This window comes from Caloenas nicobarica, chromosome 16 (assembly GCF_036013445.1).
Source record: "Caloenas nicobarica isolate bCalNic1 chromosome 16, bCalNic1.hap1, whole genome shotgun sequence".
In the NCBI taxonomy this organism is placed as follows: Eukaryota; Metazoa; Chordata; class Aves; order Columbiformes; family Columbidae; genus Caloenas; species Caloenas nicobarica.
In genome coordinates, this window is record NC_088260.1 from 1880324 (window position 1) to 1900744 (window position 20421).

The 20421-nt window shown below is 40.7% G+C and overlaps 1 protein-coding gene across 1 annotated transcript in view; it reads right to left on the reverse strand.

Annotated features, from left to right (window-relative positions):
• Positions 1–20421, reverse strand: part of ADGRD1 (adhesion G protein-coupled receptor D1) — a 127433-nt gene that overhangs the window by 13537 nt on the left and 93475 nt on the right. The window contains exons 19-21 of the mRNA XM_065646347.1: positions 18829–18895; positions 17484–17550; positions 11464–11555 (exon numbers count right to left, since the gene is read on the reverse strand). Of these exons, the coding sequence (XP_065502419.1) occupies positions 11464–11555; positions 17484–17550; positions 18829–18895 (226 nt within the window). The remainder of the gene's footprint in view (positions 1–11463; positions 11556–17483; positions 17551–18828; positions 18896–20421) is intronic.

A 20421-nucleotide genomic window follows, 5' to 3' on the forward strand; every position in this document is an offset into this window, starting at 1 on the left:
TAAATTCATTTTCAAGGCTCCCAATGCAGGACTTTTCCATCTCATGACAGCTTTCTGCACAGACTGGCCCTGGGTCTCTTGTCAGTGTGAGGCATGAATCTATATTAGCCCAACGCTTACTGTTTTTAATTGGCTAAATCTCTGCAAGTCATCTTGAAACAATATACGGAAAATTAGTCCTATTGTGCTATTTACAGCCATCTGAATCTTTTTTATAGTTATTATCTCATGCGGTGAAAATCTTGGTTTTCTCGGCAGTAAACCAAGATGACAGACCCAGTGCTAATAAAGAGGGATTGTCAAATTACAGAAGTTATGAGAAGGACCTCATAGCGTTCGCTTTTTCTTACAGAACAGCAGACTTGAGGGAAGAATTCACATGACTGGAATACTGATATGAAAGGGCACAGCTTGTTCAGAAAGGACACGCAGGGAAAAAGAAAGGCTATATCGAAAATGTAGACCTGCTCAGAGAGCCAGAAACTACAGGCAGACCTTTCAAAAATCTCTGTAAAAATAAAGGCAAAGGGACCGGTGTGGCAGTGCACGCGGTTCTGGCTTGCCAGACCAGAAGGCTAATGTGGACGGCACCTTTTTTTCCGCAAACATTTCAAGAGTTGTCCAAAGCACAGTATTAGGTGTTAAGATGGAGCTAGCTTAATTTAATACACAAAACTGGGGGGGTTTTAAGACTGAAAGGAAGCAACAAAAATTATTAGTAATCTAGAAAATGTGGCCTGTCCAAAACGGGACAGGTTTTGAGTATATAGGTTTGCAGGAAATGAAACTGTTGTCAATGTCCGCAGAAGGACGGGCACCTATTTGTCCTTTCTAAAACTGCCCTTGTAGAAACGTCAAGCTTTTTAAGAGCAGCCGCCAGGGAAAAACTTCCGAGCCAGCTACACCCTGAAGAGACTCAAATTTCCATCACCAGAGGCTTTTACCAGTAGAAGCGATTGTGTTTTACGCACGATTCAAAATGGTCAAGAGCAATTACACGGCCGGTCACCACTGTTCAGCAACGAACCCCAGAGCTTGGTAGCTCTGGGTGCCTGGGAACACCCAGGAAAAGCAGCCTCACAGAAATGGGGCTCTTTGGAAATCCGCAGATTTGTCAAATATTTCTGGCTCTAAGCTTGAAGTCAGTGGGGCTCATAGTTTAATTTAGGATGACAAAGTAAGAATCACATCTGCCCATACACAAAATTTCTGTTGAATAACATTCACCCCCTGAGGAGCTGAACTCTGACAATGATCTTTTGACCTAAACAGTCTCAGTGACCCTTAATTATGCAATGATATCAACAGAAAGACCATTCTCCCATTTCCATGGCAACGGTACCTGTGAACAGCAAAGCTATCAAGGTCAGACACACAAACTGAGAAAGAAAAGTAATTTTCCGTGTAATGGTTCATATGAGCTTTAACTGCAGTAGTGGCAAATAAATAGCCATATACTTGCTCGATCGCCTGTCTCAAATGTACATAAGGGAAAAAAAAGAATTGCTGAAGTACAACTGCAATCCCACTGCTTTGCTGTCTGCGTTCTGAGATCTGCTGGTGACTGCTGCTTCGGAGGGCGACACAAGCTGCAGAAAAGCGTTCAGCTATGCAGTGCTCTACTGCCAGGAACTTGATTTCTTATTAAGCTGGCATTAAAGAAGCCAAGCAACACACAGTTTTTATCGTGTTTGTCAAAGCTAATGTCATAGCTGACGCTGCAATACTTGTAGAAAAGCCCAGTCAGAAAAGTTAAAAAAAAAAAAAAGAATTCGCATTTGTCAAAATCAAGATGTTTTACTAAAGGGTTTGATTTCCTCCTTTTCCCAAGGACTTGTTTGCAAATGGAAAATGTGGAAATATCTGCGTGTTTCCCTGCCAAGCTCCATCCCCCAGGCTGTGGCAGCTCCGCTCCCCTGCCCGCCCTGGGGCTGCGACGCCGGGGGGTCCCGGGGCCCGAGGGACCTGAGCAGCATCTCTGGTCATTTATTCTAATTTCTGAGCTGAGGATTTGCTGATCCCCTTGCTTTGTACGGAGGGCTCAGACAAGCTCCTTTATGAGGCTCCATGCATACTGATGTCTGTCTTATTGCCGCTTACTTTTCTGAATGGGTAATCTGAATCATTACTCTCTCTACTCGCATCAGAACAACCAAGGCTTCTTCGTTCTGTTACGGTATTCAGATATTCCCTAGTTTTTTAATATCTTTATTAAAATAAGGCAACTAACTTGGGAGGGCAGCTGGAGAAGCTACACGAGACTCACTGGGGGTGATAAACTCAGTGGAGTTAAAGAACATGGCTCTTCATGGGCTCTTCACTTCGAACATCTCACTATTCCTGACATTCTCCTGCTTTCAATTATCATCTGACTTAACTGCCTTTTTGACTATTTCTAATATTGTTCCAAAATAAAAGTGCTTTTTATTCTGTTTCTTTCACTAAATATATGTTTCTGCCTCACATCTTTTTCAATTGAAAAGAACTGGGCATAATTTTCAACTTCTGTTTCCAAAACACCTGTAACATATCTATAGTTAATGGCATTTTATTACTCACCCGAAGATAGTATCTGAAGTTAAAAATTACTTGTGATTCTAAAATAGGGCCTTTACCACAGTTACCCATATTTTTTACTTATTGTTATTTACTTAAATTTATTTATTTATTTTTACTTATTTGTTTTTATTTTGAGAGAATATTGTCATGAAAAGATGTAAATCACACTTAGCTAAGATCTGCATCAGACAGAGCAGTGATTTACAAGGTTGCTTAGAGCTCTGCACAAGGTGCACGTTTACATAAGCATTTACTTTATGCGATTGTATAACTATAATATTTGTCTTATTATTCTGCATGAAGCTGACACAGAGTTCTAGGATAATAAATTGGGCCAAGGATGTAAACGCAGCAGTTCAGGCAAACACTCGAAGTTAGTGCTGTTCACAGTGAATTGTACCATTTTGTGCTGAACGACCAACATTTAATTGTTACTCTGGTACGGGGCATAAAGCCGTGACTCACACCACCGTCCTCCTCCTGCCAATATTTGCATGGCTCAAAATCAGATCTTAAAAGATTGGAACCTAAAAACGATTAGGAAAATCTTAAAACAAAAGACTGTGAACATCAAAGCTTTTTTTCACTGTAGATTTCCAAAAGCTGAGACTTTCTGTTGTTATAATTCTAAAGACAAGACCATATACTATTCTTTGGATGCCTGGAGGTGGGAGGACGACCCCACACCTGCGGCGTTCCCATATGTCACAATATCATCTCGCTAACAACATCTTTGACCTGGCTCCTGTGTACCCTGGATACCACAAAAGATGCAACCTTCGGCATGGGGCCAGCAGAGAGTTCTGTTCCCATTAAATGCCATGTAAATCCTGATCTGACTTCAGGAGGCCCCATCTCAATGCAGTACACCCTCCAGCTCCTGCAGAGAACACATTCCACCTGCAGCGACTGCTTCCAGCATCTATCAGGGATAGGATGGAATCAAGGAATTGATTCAAGTGTAGTTCAATAAGTACAACATAGGTTTCTAGACACTGAAGATGAGAAATAGCCGAAGCGTGGCTTGGTGCTGTCCCTTCTCTCATCCCTTTCCCTTCCATTACTGATTATGTGGTGCTCAGAGCAAGGTTTCATCACAGGCATTTCATAACCAAGTTTTAATAAACCTCATTCTGTCCTGACATTCAGATATGAAAACAAACATGCCTGAGCACGTCTAATGAAAAACATTATATCCTTATCCTCAGAAAATCCAGCACCTCTTAAATATCAAGCTTTCCTTGTATATTTTGTATCTATATCATAGTATCATAAAATCACAGAATAGTATCTGTTGGAAGGGACCTTTAAAGGTCATCTAGTCCCACATCCCCTGCAATAAGCACAGACATCTTCAACTACAAATCTTACTGTCCTTCCTAATACAAGAAAGAATCAGGCACACGAGTATCAGAGCTGCTTGTTCCTTTGGAGCCAACAATCAACCGCCCTGGTCACCCTGGAGTAGTGAATCCTGTTTAAGGAGAAACGACAGACAGGAAACAATTCCCACAAAGGACGATTTGGGCTCAGAAGGAAATGACCAAGAAAACAATAAGCTGCGGAAGGACTCACAATGTCGTCTTGTCCAGCTCAGCTACAGGACAGGATCAGTAGTGCAACCACTTGTAAAGCTGTTAAAGGCAGGAGCTCAGCAGCTCTCTGGGCAATCAGTCCCCTTCCCATTATTGGCAACTTAAAGATATTTGGCTTTTTCATCAGTTTAAGCCCATGATTATTTGTCCCTTTTTCTGTGGTTTTGCAGAGTAGCCTGCTCCCTGCGGTTATGTTTTACATACTTTAAAGCTTTTATTACTCGTCCCCAAATGTGCCTGCAATGTGCCTTAACAATTCAACAAGACCTGGAGCCTTTTTCCACTGCATCTGCAGTAAAGCAAGCGCTGCCATTACTGTCATTATGGTTCCTAAAAGATTAGCACTTCCTCATTAATACTCTCATTGGCAACATTCAAACCCATGTATTTTTAGTCTAAACCTCTGAGTCTAATAAGGAGATGCCCAAACTGCATTTGTATTTGTCATATTCAATGAGCCAAAAATTTAATTAGGTTGAAGACATTATTATTGGCAGTAGCACTTCAGCTCACTAATTGTCATTGCTTAATACTTTCATTTTAATTATTTCCTCTATTGCCAGTCAACTCTCCTCCTTCCAAGAGCTTCCATGAGGTGCATCACTCACGCTGTTTGAAGCCATGTTCAATGAGCATGATTCCTCACACCCAATCAGAAATGGTGAGAAAAGGAATTGCTGAAGCAGGTTTGGCCTGGGCACGGCTCTTTCTGACCGATGGCTCTTCTTCAGCAAATAGGAAAAGCTCTTTTCCAACAGCGCACACAAAAGCAGGGACCCTGTTTCTCGGGTGGGGTTGCACTGCAGCATCTGCTACCCAGAAAGGATTTTGTAGTTCTATGGATTTTTAATCCCTGTAGACTTTCTGAAGAGTTTGCAGATTGTAACTTGCTCCTCACCCCTCTTGGCGGGGTGGGGGGGGGGCAAAAATCTCTAATGGCATCACAAAGGGGTGGAATTTAGTGATGGAGGGAGAGGATGATATCTCCTTTGGCAGCACAGCTCTCACGAGAGCTTCAAGCAGGTGCTGTGATTGACAAGTACATTCTGTGAAAATGAACAGCAGCAAATAACCTTTAGAAAGAGAAGTCTTTGGACACCAAATGACAGGAGACAGGAAAGGAATCACAAGAACAAAATGGAACAAATACACAGTATCTGGCAGAATAATGCCTGATGTTAAAGCAGCAAAGCTACCCGCAGGAACTCGGAGGGTTGGTATGGAGACAAAAGGTGACGGGGCTGAAAGGCGGGCAGTGTGCTTATAAACAACGTAAAATACTGATGCAGAGTTGTGGCACGGAATGGATCGTTGATTAAACGGATGAGCAATTTGCCACGGTGCATTCGGTGTGCTGCGGGGATGTAATAGATGGCTTTGCAAAGTGCTTTGGAACGGTCAATTACACGGTTAAACATACAGATGTCTGCAGCAGCACGAGCTGCTGGAGGACAACTCTCTTGGATTTGTATCTGTCAAAGGGAAAACCTTTCTGTACAGCTTATTTTGTTTTCAAATAACCAAAGTAAGCAATGGCTTTGCATTAAACCTACGTACTCTGTTTTCAGTTTAATCCAAAGTGGTTTATGCTATATTAAAAAAGCGGAATGAACTAATACAACAGCTTACAGGATTTTCTTACCCTGCGGATCTTTCCTCGAAGCCCTGTTCTGCTCCCATGCACGGCAACTACTGCCATTTGTTCCAATTTTTAGTCATTAATTTAACTAATCAGAAGAAATTATTTCCCCTCACTCAATAGAGAATTAAGAAGCTGTTTTATTATTTTACTGAGGACTGAGCTTCCAGGAACAAAGAAAATTAGTAAAATGAAAGCAAGAATGGGGTAAAAAGCTAAGAAATCTTTCTGATTTTGTGGTAATTGCTTTCTCCATGGATGATGATGACAGCTATCACTTCTGCTTCACCGCCTTCTGAAGTGCACACTTTAAAAAAATAATAGAGATTTTTCCAACTCATCAGACCATTTCAGAGTAAGCAGAGAGAAAGTATTCAATAAGAGTTGGACTTGATAATTTATTCAAGAAAAAATTAATTAAACTGTTTCTTCTGGACAATCTATGCGCAAATGAAGTAGCTGGGGAAGCACAGTGCTATGGCTCAGCAGGGCATCTTTGTTTCTAGACTAAAACTACTACTCCTGCAGCAGAGACGTGCTTTGCATTTCTCCCTCTATTACAATTAATATTAGTCTTAGTGCAAAACTAAGATCTTTGAAAATTGTATCATGCTTTAACTCAAGTAATCCAGGAGCCAGGTAACTCCTGTAATCAAATGACTACCTGTGACAGACTTAATCGGGGCAGAGTTCTCCCCATGTGCAACGAAATGTGCGCATTTCTAAACCGCTGTCACATTAGATATCTTTTCTCAGTGTAACAGAGAAGTAACTTCCCCAGTAAACATAACAATGAGACTTTGAAGGGGTAGAACAGCAAGAAAAAAGCTATTTAGGTGCTAATAACAGTTAATGAAGGCACTGAGTGGAATTAAGACTTTACATGCAGCAGAAATAAGTAAGAAAAAGAGTTTAAATGGTCCATAACTCAGAAATGTAATCATGTGCCTTTTCAAGCACGTGAGCAATTCCATTAAACTAATCTGCTTTAATTGCATTAAGCTTAGAGAGACTGCTCATATGCTTCAACTCAAACATATGATTAATTATTTCCCTAAAAGAGGGCCCAGTCAAGAAGAATGGATAATGCAAACAAGCGTCTCATACATACATTTAAGTGTTTCAAGGTATTTGATTCAGAGTTCTATAAACGAAAATATTCAAATTAGATTTTTGGTGCAAAATTTGTTCCCTGGTTGCAAACCATTCTCAGAAAGCAGCATCTGAATTATTACACAAAATTATTTTCCTGAGAGTCAATAGCTAATCTTCTAATAAAAGGTTCAAATATAATCATTCACAGCAAAGTGGAACAGCTCATATTCCATATATATGTTCAGTATGCTTCAAAAAACAATACAAAAAGCATGTTCTTAAGTAAATTAAAGTAATAAGTAGGAGCTAATGGCAATTTTTTTTCTCAGCTCTTATCAATAAATTGCTCTTTCACAATTAAAGTTTCAGACAGTAAAAATGTGACTATTTTCACACACATGCAAAAATTCCTACGATGACCGAATACTTACTGCTCAGACGGTCACAGGAGTCTACTATCCATTAATTAGCATTTCTGGTCATATACTGAATAATTATATTAAATTTGCCTTGAATTATTGGGTATTTTGCAGTTTATGTATCAGATAAACTTACTCTTTTATGCTGCTGCTTCAGTTTCTCCTATATTTTATTTTGGGAGTGCTACTATTGTTATTTACTTTAAACAAACCAGAAGGCATGTCCACACCAGCATCTCTAAAACTAGAACAAAATGTTCAGCAAGATGCTGCCTGGTATCTCCATCATGACAAGCAACACCTGAACCTGAAGAGGTCAATCAGCCCGTACTGTACTGCTCTTTATTCTGAGTGAAATGTGAATGGGGAAGATGAATAATAAATTAATTTTAGGATAAAGAAGGAATTTTGTTCACACTTTTTCTTTTTTGGCTTTTAAACCTGCAGTGCAATGGATGCTGCCTTCAGAGCGGAGCACTGGCTCGCCCTGATGCATATGCTGTAGTCTCATTGGAGAGGACGTGTTGCCATATGGAAAACAATAAACAATTACTCCAAATAATTACATCAGTTTATCGCTGCCTGTTGCCAAGAGAAACAAGCCTTGTTGGTAATATCCACTTGCGTTGCCAAGTAACTTAATCTTTAGGGAAACTAAATACGCCCCAGTATTAGCACCTCTCTAACAATAAATATACTTTCCAACTGATATAATCACGGCTCACAACAGCATCTTTGTTGTGACAAACCTCTGCCCAGCCGTGGGCCGACGGCCTCGGAACTGGTTGTCGCCCCAGACTGAGACCTGCACGGAGGTGCTACCTGAGCACGAGCTGGGCAGCCGAGGCTCCCCGCAGTCACTGGGGAAAAAACAGCACTTCTTAGGCAAGAGAGATGAACACTTAATGGATGAGATCAACCACGGGGGGGGAATCGTCCGCTTCTCCGTTGAGAGGAGTGCGGATGGAGGTGCCAGCCTCACTGAGCGCTAGTGAGGGACAGGGCCGCGGGTCGGGGCTGTCCCAGCAGACACGGCAGCCAGTCCCGTCAGCTGATTAAACCTTTCCCTGGGCAGCAAAGCCTGGCCAGAGCCGAGCCTGAGGATGAGCCTGTTCTGTCAAACCTGTGGGCTGGGATTTGCTGACTAAAACGGCTGTTTGTACCTGAACTCAACAACGGCTAAAAGTGTGAGGCCTCTCAGGCGGGTGCTGAAAGGCAGACATAAATATTGGCCTGAGTGGCCAGGGAAAGGCAACTTGGCCCTGGCATCTCCCTCGCGTTTCTGCCACAGGTGCTTTTGTCGTTCTTCAGCCCATTTTGCTATACCTTTCAGTTCGTTATCGCTTGTAAAGCTTTAAACCCTGCTGCTTCAGTGCTGTCACCCACATTGTTGCAGCCAGCAAGTTACCTTTTCTCATTGTGCTTTCCACTTAAATTTCATTCCAGCTTGAAAAGACAGCACTGAAATCCTTCTTTTACTTTTCCCTCTCAAGTCTATTGCATTGAGCGGGCTTCCCCTCCATGGCTCCTGGCACTGCAGTTCTCATTTGCTGTCTTTGCCTTTCTGAAACCACGAGCACAGCCCTAAAACCCCCACATTTCTGCCTTATGTACCACTTCACTGCAGCGAAGAAATCAAATATGGTGACAAAGTGCTTTCTGGTCTCACCAAAATCGCACTGTGCCATTTCAATTCAGCTGCGTGTCTAAGAAGTACGTGGTAAATTCCTTCTCACATATCGCAGTTTCCCTCATAGCTACTATCAAATGAACCGCACTATTCGTATAGATGCCTGGCAGGCCTTTTATTTAAGGCTTATATTACACAAAGCATTTTGCATCTTCAGTGATTCCTCCCTAAGCCAATTGAACTTGTTGATTCAAAAACTACCTTGTAGTCTTTGCTGACAGTAACTTGACAGAAACCGTAGAGCCTATTGCATTTTTCTGATTTCTCTGAGCTCTCCGTCATTGATTCATTTTGCTGTGCTTATCCACTCTCACATGTTAACAACCTCTAATCAACATCTAAGATCCTTCAATGGTTGGAGGCATCAGGGTTTTTTCACTGTGAAAACCACTTTCCATGCAGCTGTCACAACAGAACCCCTTTTTGTTTTGTTCTCTTCTGTTTTGGAAAACAGTACTATGGACAGAATGATTTCACACTAGACATATAAACTTCTCACCTGTATAAGGAATACGAATAACAAGAAAATGAAATCCAGTGTTACGAAGCCCTTATATTGATCTTTTTTCCAACAGATCAGATACTTGGTCCATGACGTTCTCTTTACATGAAACTCTAATCCATCATGCCTCACCTCTATGTAAAATCAGGTATAAATACTGTCTAAGATCCGATTTGCATACTATTTATGCCCTTCTCATTTCATATTTCTTCTGAGGAGCCATTTCTGCAATGATATCTATAGAAAAAGAGCTATTCTGTATGTTCCGTTTACCTTCAATTATGTTTTTTTGAATCTAGTTCTATAAGGAGATATGAGTTCTGTGAGTCACAATGAGGAAAAGCTGTTCTATCAGAGCACATTTTTGCTTAACCAATAATTTAAAGATTAAATGCTTCTAGATATATCTTCCCAGTGATTATTATTTTTCTCTACCATCATCATTGTTGTTAGGTCAAATCCTAAAACTGTATTTTAAAAATTACTTGGCACAAGGAGCACCTTCCAAATCTACCACTGATAATATTTGAACTAAGAACATATAGTCCTAATTAAATGAATTTTGTATTATTCCTAGACCAACAACTCACAAATTGTTTTACTTGCATACACATACATCGTTTTCTTTTAAAAATTAATATATATTAGTGTACGGTGTGTATTGGATCAATTCTTTGTAATACAAGTAAGCAAATATCTAAGTACACAGAGCAATCTCTGTAGCTCTTCTTCTATTTATGGAGGCTGTTCCTTTGTCTTCATAATTCCAATAGTTTATACAAATTGGCATTGACAATATACAGTTATTTGCTTCCTAAGGTTCTACATTTCTTTTGTATTTCTGAAGGTCATAGGGGCTGAGCCAAACTTGAAATGGTCATTTTAATTCCCGGTCTTTTCACTTCACTAAAATGTAATTATCTTATAGATTTTTGTGTAGACTTATTTACTGTTTTTCTTTTCCTGTTGGACAAGTATACAATAACTAAATTAACTTCAATTAGTTAACCGTGATCAATATTTAAAACTTAATGGCATTTTTAAAAATACACAATTAATCTAAGCATAAAAATTATTCTTTATGATACCATTTCAGAGCAGTGGCACCGAATGCTTTTCATACAATAGCCCGTGACTCAGAAACATTAAACACAAACCATCATCACATTTGTCTTCTACCTTAGTCACATATTCCTTCAGTTACATACAGTGTCCTCTTTATGTTTGGACTAAAGCATCTTTGGAAGATACAAAATTGAATATTCAGCATTTTCTTTAAACTCAATATATTAAATTAACTTCTTAGCTACCCATAGGTAATCCTATAGACTTTAGAAATCGGAATTTGTCCTTGTGTAGTGTAGTGATGTGTCTACCTTGCATTTCCCCTCCAGTCTTGCTAGCGCAGTATTTTATAGATGATACACTCTCAGAGGCCACCATCCCAAGAGGCTCAAGGCACCTCGACATGCCTGAATCTAAGTGCACGTTTAAATACAGCAGTATCAAGAGAGTCTTAGCGATAAGCATATGCCTAAATATTATTCTGAACTGGGACAAACAAGGTTTATCCACTGAAAGAGCAAAATAGTTGCAATATCCCAGTACAGACTGATGATGCTCTGAGAGATTTACCTTTGAATATAGCAGGAAGAGGAAAGCCTCTATTACTAAAAAGGAAAAATCATGAATCAGCAAATGCCGGAGACTGTAATAAGCAGGAAAACACTTTAGCTCATGCTGAACCACAGGTTTCATCCTGTGCAGCATTCAGCTTTCACATCATATATGTTAACTGGCTGCATTTAAGAGAATGATATGATACCTTCAATATTCTTTGCTTTTTACTAAAAAGGAATGATATCAGTGTTCTGGGAGAAGTCCATGACATGTCTCTATGACATAACATTGCTAGTGGAAGATGAATAACTTGTCATGATATAATTTGAATGAGAAAAACTTACTTGAAGGCATTGGCATCTCCGTGGACCTTGTAGTTGTCGGCACTGATTCTTGAGATAACTCTTGTGACAGCGATGAGGATACCAACGTTGACCTGCAGAAGGAGGAGGAGCACGACTTGGTCAGGAAAGCGAGTACAGACAAACACAATAGAAAATAGGAACTTTGTGTGTTATTTGGCAGAAGAGGTCTCCAGTTTTGAACTAGTATAGTCTGTCCCTCGTCAATGGATTTCCCTCTCCCCAGAGGGGGAAACTTGCTTGTACTTTCCTTCAGCAACAGCCCTTGCCTGTTGAGGATAAGGCTGGATTGATACATTGCTTCAGAGCTAAAGAAGTGCTCAGGATCCCTACCGCACAAATAAATACCCTAATCACCTACTACCAGCTCTTTGGTTTTGTGTTTGCATGTGCACAGAATTCAGAAAGCAACTTTCCTGCCAGACTCCGAACTGCACGATTCCTGGTTCTTACCAAATTCTGCTTGCAATTTAAGCACAAGATTATTTTAAAATAGCAATGAGGAAAATATGTTAAGCTTGAACTCTGCTCTTTAAAAGCCCTGCTCTGTTTGATGTCAGGCCCTGCAGAAACATCAATAAAATCAAAGAACTTCTGCCAGAAAAGTAAGAAATCTTGAAAAGACTAACACCGAAAATGTCTAACAAAAGAGAGTTTCCTCTGGAGTCACAGGTGAAGAAAGAAGGAAAGATGAAAGAAAGATGAAACTATATTCTTGAAATTCTAGATTTCCTGCATCTTACAAAGTCAGTGAAAGGTATGAATGATAACGCACCAACAAATGAATACTCAGAATCGTGCAAATCCTCCAACTGGCCATGAACCCTGAGGTCTGGTCATGAAAACAGCACAAGCAAGATAGTCTCAAAGAAGACCAATTAGATGGTTTTCTAAAGCACAATCAGCATTTCTAGCTGAATTTTAACTTCTTTGTATAAAATAAATTAAATTGGAAATTAATTTCCTAGGTATTTTGGATTTGTTTAAAGTGGAAATTTCAAAAGGCCTTGAGCTTCTCCTCTTGTGCAGTCAGCATGACTATATCCTTTCCAGGGTACATTAGTAAGACTTTTAAAAGACTAAAAGGAAATACTGTGATCTCACTGCTGATAAAAACTAAGGTACTAGTAAAATTAGCAATGAACCATTAAACTCAAGTCCCAAAGTTCTATATTTAAATTTCCTGAACCACTTGAAATTTTTTGCCTAGGTATTTTGAGAAATTAATCTCATCCAGCCTAAATAAACAGTTTAGCTACTAATGTCTTCCTTCGTTAATGTGTCAGTAAGTAAAGCATGGAGGTATTTCCACTGCCCTTATAATGGGAAAGCAAAATAAAGCCCCTGATTTGTTCCTCCAATGATTTTTTTGGCATCTGATGTAAAAACGTTGCCGATGATTTGAACAGGAGAATGCTGAGTTGATTAAACTCTCATTGTGCTTTGACCTATATCAGGATGTTCAAACTAGGAGAATAAACATTTAGGTAAGGGAACTGTATATTGTTTCTGTTTTTCACTTTTCACCTAGATTCCCTCCAAATCTCATGAGATTTTTGTTTCTTCTTTAGTGCAGTGCAAAAACCCCATGTGTAAAACCTTCTGATGTGGTGCGTTGCATCCTGGCCAAGAAAAGGTTTGGCAGCACAGAGTAACTAAAAAAAAGAAAAGGATGAAACACATTGCCTTAATTAAATCCATTGACCAGCTTTCCTCTAAAACCGCAGACTATTTTAGGCTCCACTTCAGTTTCAGGCAATGGTATAGGGAGTTAGAACTGAGTCTTCCAGCCTGAGGTTTAACATTCTCTCTCCTGGCGTGAGTTAATTTGATCCTAATCTCGCCATCGTTAGTAGCACACCAACACTGCAAGTCGTTGTGCTCGCAGCCCATCGCTGGGTCACATCAGAAATCATTACTGGCTATTATATATTTCCACACACAGCTAACCGCTTAAATTAGATTGATGTTGAAATCTGGGAGAGTGATTTGGGAATGCCTGATTCCGCTCTTAGCTGTCCCAGAACAACTACAGGTGGAATAGACTCAACTGAGTTATTTTACACTTCTGTGTACATGACTTTATATTAATGCATGTAGTATCGCACCAGTCAGAGCTGAATATCAGAGCAAAACTTTGGGGCTGGAAAGGAAATAAACAAGAAAATAAATAATAAATGAAAGCTGTAACAGATCCCTGAATTCTACTCTTTCCTAATATTAATCCTTAATTTTTAATTTCTTACAATCTGCTCCCTTGTTTAAAAAAAGTTACATGCTTTCCTGATGGTTAACTAAGAAGAAATTTAATTTTAAAATAATGAGGAAATTTCATTTTAAATAGTAAAAGTGCTCATAACTGAGCGCTAATAAGAAAAAATGAGAAGCTTACCAGCTGTGGTCTGTTCATTCATGCTCTAATCTACCACAGCACTTAAGTATGTACTTGATTTCAATGACTCTGAGGAATTTTACTGTTCCAGGGCCTTTAAACACCATGGGTCCAACTCTGCCACCTTTTCCCATGATAAATGATGTCTAATGAGGGACAAAAATTGTCGCTTTTCACCCAACAGTGGGTGTACCTGCAGAGCAAGATACTATTCATCATACCAAAATTATCCTAATTCTGCACTGGTACATAAAGGTATGAATAAATACCATGAGGTCACAGAGGTAAATCATGTATGATCAGCAAGTATAAGGGAGAGAATATTTTTTTTATATATAAAGTATTCATAAGCAAGTACCAAGCAAAGACAGTGATGGAAATCTCAGCCTGGGACCCAAGTTCCACCAAGTCCCATCTGAAGATGCTGGTTACAGACTTCATGTGGCCACAGCACAGAACTGTTAGCAATATGCTAATGAAAACCACCCAGCTCCATAAAAATGCTGTTTTTCAGAATGACTTGTAAAAAACCACCAGGAAAATGCCTACTTACAGGGAAAACAATAGCAAGGACTTGCCAGTCCAGCCCCATCTCTCCCCCCGAGTGGATCGTTCATTGTGTGCAGCACACCCACTGCTCTGCGTGCACAGATGATTTCTGCAGAATTTCCTTAATTCTGCAATATCTATGGAAACACACCAAGGCAGCAGATGGCTGATAACAAACAAACCCTTCTGCCAGAAGTTTTAATGTTTTATTCCAAAAATTCAGGTGCTTTGTCAAGGTGGTTTTTTTCCCTCTGAAGACATGTCCCAGGCCCACCTTTTGGTTTTCAAATTAATTGCAAATTTTTTTTGTGAACCTCCCTTAAGTGGATGCTATAGAGGCTTGAGTGTCGTGGTTTAGGGCATGCGGGACAGTGATTTAAAACCATAAGATGCAGGTAGAAGCCAAAAGCCCTACGCACAGAAGGAGTTATTTCTTTCATCACATCCCTTGACTCAAACCTCAAGGTTTCCCTTTCGGTATGGGAATCCATATAGGGATGGGAGGTTCTGTGAATTACTCCACAGAAAAGTATGTGTGAGGATTTTTTCCCGGTCCCACTCCCAGCACATCATTCTGGTTTAAGGCTCCGTGAGGTCTGTGCCTTTCGGGAGCTGAAAAGAGCAGTCTCCCGGTTTTCTTCACAGCATAATCCTTTTTCTTGGCACAGAGACACTGTGGATGGAAATAGTCAAAAAATGCTTTTTGAGACATATTTTCAGAGCTACACACTAGTTCATGTAACTGGTGGGTAATTCGTTATTTAAGGAGCACAGGCACGCATGCACACACAAAATAGTGTTTAGCCTTGTTATTTCCCTATAGGCACTAACACATTTTTCACCTAGCATATTCAATGCCCAGAGAGAATAATTTGTCAGCTAGCTTGCTGCTATTTTGGGCAGAGCTGGGTTCAGCCCATTTAACAAATTGCTCTACGTGGATCAATCTTGTGAGCTCATTTTTTTTTTCCTTTCTCAAAATATTTGTATCCCTACAAGAATACAACTTGAGCAGCACAAATGTTATGTATCATAAGTGAGAGCCAGACAGTTGAACCCGCACTTTCATTGGCAAGCAGCTACGCATGCAAATTGTTGAAGGCTGTGCTCACTCAGGTGAGTAAATGCTGCACTATCTGGTGGATTTTGATTAATACCATCTTTGGACAGCAGCTGGGAGAGATTCGATTTCACTGGTTGCATCTCATTTCCTCCTCTGCTGCTGAACAATGGCCAGAGAGCAAGTGCTAATGTGAGGAGACATTTGAATATTAGATTATTTGAATTGCTCTCCAAACATTAATATTTACTTATCTTTGAATATAAACTCATATACAGAAAGTCCAAGGTGCAGGCCAATGAGAAATTAAGTTTGTTGGAACAAAGTCCAGAGTTGTTTAGCCAGCTCTAATCCTGTAACCAACATTACTGATTTTATATATATACTTTCACTTAGGTAAAAGAAATTTTGCCCTCACTGTACAGGGACTTTCCGGTGTTGCCATTAATAATTAGATTAAAATGCTAACATGAGGCTATTTCTGCCATATCAATATAGCAACCATTTTCAGAGTGTTTTTAACCTATGTTTCTCTAGCCTGGTTTTCAGAGGCTGTGCCTTGGGTGGAAGATGCTGGGCTGGGCTGCCTGTAAGAGGTGCTGATTTCAATGTCTGCCAGGCCAACGTTGGGATGTCTGCTCCGCTGCGGTGTGGAATTGCTTGTGATGGAAAAGGTCAGCCAAGGAGCCACTCTCTGCTTGCCAAATAATTATAGAGATATGCAACAGTAAACACTAGTTCTGTGTATATATAGCTCTCCATCCTCCCTTTGGCTTGGGAGCAGGATTTGTGGGGGTTTTCTTTTCTCTGTGCCTTCCATGGAAACCCGAGCTTTCTCAGGGCAGTCCAAGGTCCAGGCCGTGGCTCCTTCTGATGCTCCTCCACGCAGGTAAGTCCCGATCTTATTTTACCTGACCCTCCTTAAACAGCACAGCGAGCACAGACTCTGGTCTAGATTTGGGCTCATGCCTTCAAAATCTAAGTCAAGCTTTAAAGACAACCTGATTTTGGTAAACAGCGAGTCCATTTCATGTTCATAGTGTCACTCTGATATTATAGCCTACAGCAAAAATCGTAAATAACCTTATCAATTAAAGTATCGAAAAGGGTGCTGAAGAGCAATGATCTCCCACTTAATCCCTGCAAACACCCCTGACTCCTTAAGTAATCATAGCGATTAAGCCACAACTCCCTGTAATTTAACATGTGGGCATAATGAAACTGCCGTAGAGCATTCACGTCTCAGCACTGGAGCCCCGAACCGGCACCCTCCTCTGGAAAAATGCTGTTCATACAGCCGGGAGGGGTGTCTGCGGCACCACCTGCACCCCGCAAACCGGCCCTAGCAGCCCCGCTTGGTCAGCCCGACACAGTGTCACACCTGACATCGAATTCCAAAACCTGCGGAACAGCACAAATTCCTTAGCACTGTAAGGAGGCAGGTGCAGCTCGCTACCTTCCCCAGCACTTACCAAAGGGTGACAGCTCGTGCTGCTGTTTTAACCCTTTCCTGCTCACTGCAAACTCTGCCCGTGAGCATCTTCCCTCAGGCCGCTCAGCTTTCCTGGGAAAAGTGAGCTCTCTACAAGTAAAAGCTTCAAATACCAGTGGGGTATATGAAACACAAACCACAAGGTTTGTTCTTTTGGGGGGATCTTTCTGAGAATTATTAAAACTCCCAAGATTACTCGACTCTACACAGTTATTTATGGCCCCAACAGGGCTGTTTCAGGAGACAGCTCTCCTAATATTATGGTTTGTATTTTTGTCTTGAAATAGTGAAATGAATGGTTTGAGAATTAACACGCATAAACTAATATACGACGGTGTAAAACACAACAATCAGAGGAAGGACAAAAAAATTCTGGACCGTTCATCTCTGTCATTCGTTCCGTTTCACTGGCCTGGCACAAGGACTCACGTCAGCCCTTCAGCTGGTGCTGCTGTGCGGCTCACACAGACGGGCAGCAAGAAAAGAGCAGCAGCCCTGGGTTTACCTACCAGAATGACAAACAACGCCGGTGCCACAAAAGCCCAGATTGCTCCATTCTCTAGTGAAAGCCAGCAGCTGCAGAGAAAAATCAGAATGATTTCAGATGAAACACACGGTCATTTAATTAGTAATGTTCTTAATTAAAAAAAGAGACTAAAAGAGAATGCAAAAAGAGTGATGAATTTTAAAAGCAAGAGACATGATAGAGCATCAGTAAGAAGCTCCTTTCCCCCTCACACTTGGGGAATCTGAGGCAAGACATAATTTTGATTTGTATCTTGCAGAGAGTCGGTGACAGCGATCTGCACCAGCACGCCTCCCAACAGCATCGGGGTGGAAAGATGGGAAGAAAGGGAAGGCTTTATTTGCTGTTTGTTGTTCTTGTCTCCTTTATCACAGGCATTCATTTCGGTGCTGTGAGCACTGTCATTGTAGCAGGAGACAAATTGAAGCCCTCCCTGGCTCTCCTGGCTGGGGGTGAGGAGGAGGCTGGAAATTTGCTGTCAGCTTCACGCCTTTCCTACAGCAGGGACATAGAAGCTACTTTACCACACACAGAAAATAACCCTTGCTCTGAATCTTTTGCTTACGTTATTCAGCGGTGCCCAACAACAGGATAAGGGGCAACAGGCACAAACTGAAACACAGGAAATTCCATCTGAATATGAGAAACGTCCTTACTGTGACAGTGACAGCGACAGGCTGCCTGGAGAGGCTGTGGAGTCTCCTTCTCCGGAGACATTCAAACCTGCCTGGACGTGATCCTGTGCGATCGAAGTCAACCTAATTTAGCGGTGGGGTTGCACTCAATGATCTCCAGAGGTCCCTTCCAACCCTAACCATTCTGTGATTATGGCAAGATTTCATCCTATGGTGTTTTCTCAGATAAATTTGCTTTATTTTTTCCAAATTAGAAAGGAACTTGGTTTTCAAAATTTCTAAAAATATCCATTCTAGATCTTCTGGTGTTTAACTGCGGTTTTCTTCAGAAGATTAAATGCCTTTAATCAAAGATTACACTCATCTTGTTAGAAATGTTTCAGCCGCTCTTCTCTCTGCGCGTGGGGGGAGCAGGGAGCTCCCTGTGGGGCCTCGTGCCTCTGCAGCAAAATGGAAAATTGGGCAAAACATCTCAGAAGCCTTTTGTGCATCATCTCAGCGCTGGAAAGCAAACCTGAAGCTTCTGGCTCCAAGAATGTGGCAATACAGCAGTCGTGCTTTGTCAGGCTACCTCCCCTGCTCCTCAGTGGGATCTTGCAGAGCTACAGCCCTCTTAGCACATCTGTGAGGTTTTCTCCTCAACAGATTTTTTCATGCTTATCACACCTGGAGTGAAGACGTTTTCATACTCACTTGCCACTTTCTCCATAGCTGTCCAGGGACGATGTCGTGGAAATCACACAGATCACCAGTGGGCAGCCTGCAAAAAGGCAAAGGCAGCGGAAATATCAGTAACAAAAGCACGTCTTCCAGTAAACCCTGCAAGTTTAACTAAATTTTGTATGGGGAACAGAACAGCTCAGAGTAATTTTAGAATGAAGTCTAACTTGACATTCTCCTGCAGCTGTGTAATACAACATGTTTTAATCAATTAATGTCAGATAAACAAAATGACTTTTCAATAAAGCACTAGTTTAACAGTTAAACTGAATTAGTTCTAATTTCATTGAGAATCATAGTCCTTTTTCGGCCTGGTTTTTGTTTATGTAATTTCTGCTTCTTGCTATTCAAGCAGTGAAATCCTGTGGAGCAACATCAGGCTTATTTTAACCACTTGCCCTCAAGTGCACCTTGCTCAAGAATGCAAAACAATCTCAAAAACAAAGTTGAGTTTCTCACAGGGGTGCGTGACCACCAGAATCACACCATTGATTCTATGATTCTATGACCGGCAGGCGAGAGGGAAGAAAAAACAATATTCAGTTATCTAGAGCATCACACGCAGCAGCGAGAGACAGTTATGAAGAGACAGAAGCAAATTCAGATCCCACTCGGATGCCCAACCAAGACTGCAGAGGAAACCACGTTTTTCTTGCCAACAGTTCTGAAAATAGTAAAACCTCATCCCTTTAAATATTAAATGATTGTCTGTTAATTCCTGTATGATTTAATAAAATGCGAAGGTTTGGGTTTTCATCATCTTATGGAATTTAATAACCAAGTCCCAGACAGAGTATTATACATGATAGTTTAAACTTTCAATTTTCTTTTCAATTCCTCAGGTTTTCTGCGTGAGGCTTTACAGAAATCTCTGACAAGCAATTTCTGCTTAATCTTGCCAATATCATGCCCATAAAATTCTGTATAATTTTCTTGAAATGACAGAACTGTAATTTTTGGAAGAGATATTTTCATTCTGTATTGAATGCAATTGTGGCTAGAAGCACCTTGTATTTACAAATAAGAAAAATACACAGTAGTTAAGAAGCAGCATCTACAGGCATTGTTTAGGTCTTAAACTTTGAAATCCCTTCTGCAGGATGGAGTTTAATATCCCATAAACTTGATTCTGCTCTGCCAGACTTGCCCAAATCAGGAATAACTCCTTAGAAGTAATTTCTGTGTAAGACCTGAACAAAGGCAAGATTTTAGTTTACTATCACATTTGCCTATTTAAGAAAGGAAATTCCTACATACGTATTTGAACAAAATCAAGAATAATTATATTTAACAGAGCGATTAAGCAGAAACATAGGCTTATCTGCTGCAATTCGCTTTGCCATGGGTACGTCAGCTGCCCGGACTGAAGGTCTCACTGGAACGTCTGCACATTCGCAATCGCACCCCCGGTTGCTGGAGGACATTGTTGGCTGGCTCTGCCTGGCTCCCCACAGCAGGGACTTTGTCGCAGAACCAAAACTACCTGTGCCCAGCTAACAATCCTTTACATTTCTAGTCTGCCGCTTTTTTTTTCCCCCAAGTCAAATGCTAGATATTCAAAGGATT